The 5,707-nt window shown below is 42.7% G+C and overlaps 1 protein-coding gene across 1 annotated transcript in view; it reads right to left on the bottom strand.

Annotated features, from left to right (window-relative positions):
* Positions 1 to 5,430: 5,430 nt before the first annotated feature.
* The window catches only part of LOC311044622 (E3 ubiquitin-protein ligase TRIM35-like), a gene marked incomplete at both ends in the record, with an annotated part of 153,288 nt that continues 153,011 nt past the window's right edge, over positions 5,431 to 5,707 (bottom strand). Inside the window, one exon of the mRNA XM_084056333.1 lies at positions 5,431 to 5,442. Coding sequence (XP_083912459.1) covers positions 5,431 to 5,442 — 12 coding nt within the window. The remainder of the gene's footprint in view (positions 5,443 to 5,707) is intronic.

The following is a 5,707-nucleotide window of genomic DNA, read 5'->3' as shown; positions in this document are numbered from 1 at the left end:
AAACGTTACGTGAAGCTCCCACTGACTTCACTACAGCCTCCAGCAGCTCCACCCAGACTACTTTCAAAATCTCCCCCTGGTTCTGGAGCCAATGAGCGGGGACGCTGCTTTCCCTTTCGACGTCGATGATGTCATTGCCGCAACTGCGTATGGCCATAGAGTTATAATGTGAGTACTTTTTCCACCACTACTCGAATTTTACAACACTGCAATCAATATTCATACCAATACTCGTTCTCATGCTATACAACAAAAATGTGAAATACCCTACCGAAAGGAGTAAAGGAGTGTAAACCCCTGCTCACTTTAACTGCCCTAAAGAAACACCCTCAGTCCTGTCAAAGATTGCAGATCCGGTCTAGAGCGGATACGGAAACGGAATTTGTGTGCATGAATGTGTCACGGTGTTGCCATGTTTGCTTATCATAAGCGCCATTGGGCTTATTTTTCTGTAAAGTTGCTTGTAAATTATTGGTAGTTTGTGAGTTGCAAGTTTTTGGCCTGGGAATGTTTCACTTCTTTTTTTTTCAAGATTTGTTTGAAAATGGCAGATTTAAAAGCTAACAACGCGTCGCATCGCGACACAACCACCCTAAATACTAATCATTGTGTATATTCCTGCACTATACCTGCACCCAGTGATCTTGGTACATAGAAATTGATCTATTGAAGATTCTGACTTTCAAATGTACATTTCTTTGTTTTGATTGTATTGCTGTATTGTTGTATTGTACTTTTTGCTTTGGCAATGTAAACGTATGTTTTCTCATGCCAATAAAGCCCTTTGAATTGAATTGTGAGCTTGTATATCTGCTATTTTCAGTAGGTCTTAAATTGCTCACTTCTCTTGGGCTTGTTTTCCTAGACCTGGTTCCTTATTTCTTTCACAAAATCTGGCAACACTGCATGGTGCAGATAAACTTGATGGGCACTTACATACAATGTCCAGCAGATGGTGCTAGAACATCAGTCTATGCTGCCTGTGGCATCAGACAAAATGTTTGTTTTTGTCAACTAATTATTGGCTGTATGATAGTCAAGTCTTTAATTCTATATGACTATTATGTCCCATCAATCAGGCTCAGACCAGTCTCTAGTGTAAGTGTAACATTTAAACTGTATTACCAAGACTTGAAAGGTGATCATTTCTTGCAGGTGATTTTTTGCTGAAATTAATAATACCTGAAATGTATATGGCGCTTTCCTAACTACTCAAAGTCGCTTTACATGTGTGTGTGTGTGTGTGTGTGTGTGTGTGTGTGTGTGTGTGTGTGTGTGTGTGTGTGTGTGTGTGTGTGTGTGTGTGTGTGTGTGTGGTAGGGGGGGGGGGGGGTATATGCTAAATAATATACTTATATTATTTAGCAAAAGCTAAATAATATAAGTATTACAAGCAATAAAGCAGTAAAAAACAAGAGTTGAGATCAATGTCAATTCGGAAAAGCAATTCTGAACAGGTGGGTTTTCAGGGCGGTTTTGAAGGAAGTGAGGGAGGGGGCGTCTCTGATTTGGGGAGTGCATTCCAGAGGGAGGGGGGCAGCCACAGAGAAAGCCCCGCCGCCCCAGGTTCAGAGCCTGGTTTTGGGGACCTCAAGGAGGCCGGCATCACTGGACCTGAGGAAACAGGGACGGAACATGCGGGTTGAGGAGGTCAGAGAGGGAGCCAGGTTGTGGAGGAGTGCCTTGTAGGTGATGAGCAGCACTTTAAAGTGGATTCTTTGTTTGACAGGCAGCCAGTGGAGGTGGTGGAGGACTGGTCTGATATGGTCTCTGGAGCGGCTACTGGTGAGCAAGATTAGCTATTTTCATTCATGCTTAATTTATCACAACATACTAGAGGCCCATTTAGTAAGTGCTGCCTACTGTATGTTGTCATGTCCTATAAGCAGCCCATGTGTCAAAAATGGAAATCTCACATTTGTTCTTCCACAGTTAGTCTGACACATGCCTAACATTACTGTTCCTTATTTAGGCCTTGTCAATCTTTAACCCTGAACATTCTCAGTTTTTAGGAACTGAATTTGCGCATGTGTCCCCTGGGTGCCTTTGATACGGCCATATATGGGCATATTGGTTGGATCAGTGGTGCGACGTAGGTGTGAGGGCCACATAACGAGCGGCCCGAACCTCTAGTCCTATATTAAAATTGGTTACCCGGAGGACCGGCCGGACGGATGACAGGTAGACCACGGCCACGTCACTCTGACTCAGACATATCAAACCCGACAAGGCAACATAGGAAATTGTGTAATCAAAATACTAATTATTTTGTTATTTCATCCACTGTTGCCTTGGTAAAGCAAAGCAAAGTTTGTTGTTTACCCAGGGTGTCGGACTAAGTACGAAACTTGTTTCCAGCCGGACTCTGCATGGAAGCCTTGCTCAAGGGCTATTCAGCGGTAATTCATGATTGATATGATGAATTGGGGAATCGAACTAGGGACCTTCCGGTATCAAGGCCGCCCCTCTAACCACTAGGCCACCGCTGCCACTTAAGCAGGTCAAGCAGAAGTTAGTTTATTCACCCTATCAAGCTGATAAACACACGCCACTCACTCATGAGATAACCACACAACTTTCCATGAGTAGAATAAATATCTTCATGGAATTACGGGTGAAAAGAAAATCTCCTTTTTCATGTAAGATGGAAAATCATACATTGTAGTCTTTGATACCATCTGGGTCCTGGTTTTCTGCGGCGTGTTGCAGATGTTTTTGCCTCTCCATGTAGCGGTATCCTCGCATTACACACAGGTAGCCCCCACAAAGTGTCAGCAGCATCATGGAGGTAGAGAAAGCCCGATAACCAATCAGCCAAGCGCTTTCCAGAAACCATAGTGATGCAGAAGGTCGATTGTGTTAAAAAACGTTGTTTTCTCCGTTTCCACTCTGAAGGTAGCCCTCTTCCGCTCTTAGCTAGAGGACAGCGCCAGCTTTGTTTTTTAAATGTTGATAACAGCTGATCAATTTATTCACCTATACATATAATATACACAGCCAGTGCTCTGACATCACAGTGATGTGGTTCTTAATCTTCTGATTGGCCAGTGCTCTGACATCACAGTGAAATGGCGGTTCTGATTGGGCAGTCGAGGCATTCTTTAAAAAAAAAAAAAAAAAAATTATCCCACGATTTTGTAACCCCTATTTTTTCACCCAGTGCCAATGCTTAAGCGTGTTGGGCACTACCTTCCCTCTGCCAACCTAGGGAGGCCAGGGCCGAGCTCATACCTCCTTCAATGCATGAGAGCCAACTGACCTTCTTGTCACCTGACAGGGGAGTGTTTCCCTGGTTGTACGTAGCGCGTGAAAGGAACACGTTATTCCAACCAGTTCCCTTCCCCTCCATCAGGCGCCCCGGCTGGCCAGGGGGAGGCAGTATAGTGACCAGGATTACTGCATGTTTTTTTGTGAGGGTACCTACCCTAGGAGACACGGGGAGAACATGCAAACTCCACACAGAAAGGCCCTTTCGCCAACCCCACCTAGGGTGTGGGCACTGATGACGCGGAGGAGAGAACACGCCCCCAGCGCCCACAGCGTCCCCTGCGGGAATCGAACCCAGGACCTTCTAGCTGTGAGGCGACAGCGCTACCGACTACAGGCGCCACCGTGCCCCCAGTCGAGGCATTCTTGATCTGAGTTTGTTCGTAATCACATCAAGCACAAATTATTTTTCCAAAGATGTAATTTGAGCAGAGACATTTTGCAAATCCTCTAAATTCTTGACATAGGATGTTGTGTTTTAGGAACCATTACGGAGTGGAAAATGCATACTGTAATGGTTAATGTACAGTTATTTGTTGCATATAAAGCATAAGGTCAGATTAAAAGTAAATAATAATAATGCAAACAAATAAAACATTGTCTCTCATATACAAGAGTGGGGCCACATGCAACAAAATTGTAACATTTCTTTGATCTGGTAATACTTCAGGCTAGGTGAAGGTCTGTAAAAGAAAATGTGTACATATTTGGAGTCAGAGTATAACACTATTTACAGTCTGGTCTCTTTACTCTTTGGGGAACAGATCAGCACAGATAATTCTGCTGCTAGTGATTTAAGCAGTAAGCATCAGAATAAATATCAGAAACTAAATAAATGATGCACTGATGTTCTAAACATTCATAGCATTTTAGTTTCATTAAAGATTATTAGGCATCATCAGGATAACACCAGCACAGCTGGTTACTTGCTATAACTGTGTCACTTTTAACACTATAGCTGTGATCAATAGCTATGGGTTCAATATTTACAGGTATAGGCCAGCGGCCTGCATCATGGTGGTGGGGCCCTCCTGTTTTACACTTCAGGGAGATGCAAGAACATGGTGGGAATAGAATCTGCTCTCAGACAAGTCTTGTAGTTTTTGTTCTTGACAAACTGGTCTGTCTCAAAATGTGCCTGCAGAAAGACTTGAGTTTACTTCCCACACACAGCAACCCACACACATATTCTCAAAGTGGTCTTTGAGGAGGTTCCAGTGGGTCACCAGCTACATTAATTAATATAGCATCAACATTTGAAAATTCTGATTCTGATTCTGAAAATAGCCGATCTATAAGCTCACAACGCCATGAGCTTGTAGATCTGCTATTTACGAGGGGGGAAAAATAGAGACATTTTGAACATTTTTACAACACAAATCTTGTATGGGTGTCCTTGGCACAAAATATTTTCAGATGAGGGTCGGTGGCCAAATATATCTTACTTTGGGAGTCCTTGACACAAAAAGGTTGAGAACCACTGCTATAGTGGTTGAATGCACATGTGTTAGGAAACCCTTTATACTGTACTTAGTAGTAAGTATGTTGTCCAGTAAGTATTACTTACTGGACAGTATAACAGTTGATCACAACATGAAGTTCCATAACTTAAGTTGGGGAACAATAACCATCCTTAATCTCTTTAGTGGAAAGCATGATTTCCAATGCAAACGTATGTCTAACCCTTTATCCTGTGTTTTTTCTCACTCTCTTTCAGCACAAGAAACACAGGATTCAATGGAGCCTGAAGACTCCCAGTAATGAGACAACACCCGAAGCCTGTATCCTGTCTCAACAGCCGTTCCTTATTTTGAATAAACCAAGCTTCCCAGTGGTGTGGTCTTTGTTGAAAAAAGTGCAAATTGACAGTGTTTGAATATGAACACATATTTTATTGTTATTAGTGATAGTGAGAAAGACCTCCTCAGGTCTTCCTCAGGCGGAAGACCTGAGGAGGTCTTTTTTTATTTTATTTTGGAGCAGTAAGCTGTTGTGTGGACTTGTTCTTTCTTGTGATATGTTTACTTACTTTGTCCTGCACCAGCAAGTCGCTGGCAGCGACGGAATATATGTATGTGTGCATAACATTACCTTTTGAACCAGTCTTCACTGACAGTCATGGTTGATTCACAGAGATAAACTAGCTGTCGAGAATCACCCCCATCACATTGCAGGCTGCAACGCGACAACGCAACGCAATACAACACAACGCAACACAATTACAACAAAACACAACAACACAACTCATTACTGTACATGGGGGGAAAAAAAACAACACAACCATGTGCTCAATGGAGAGTGGTTAAAAGTTGGTGCTCTTTCTTTCTTTCTTTCTTTTTCCTTTATTTATTCAGGGAAGCCCATTGAGAGCAAGCTCTCTTTTTCAAGGACGCCCTTGATAACAACATATAAAATACATACATAATGAGTAGGGGTGTAA

Source organism: Gymnoscopelus microlampas (assembly GCF_963454915.1).
Source record: "Gymnoscopelus microlampas genome assembly, chromosome: 1".
In the NCBI taxonomy this organism is placed as follows: Eukaryota; Metazoa; Chordata; class Actinopteri; order Myctophiformes; family Myctophidae; genus Gymnoscopelus; species Gymnoscopelus microlampas.
This window is presented reverse-complemented; position numbering and strand designations above follow the sequence as displayed.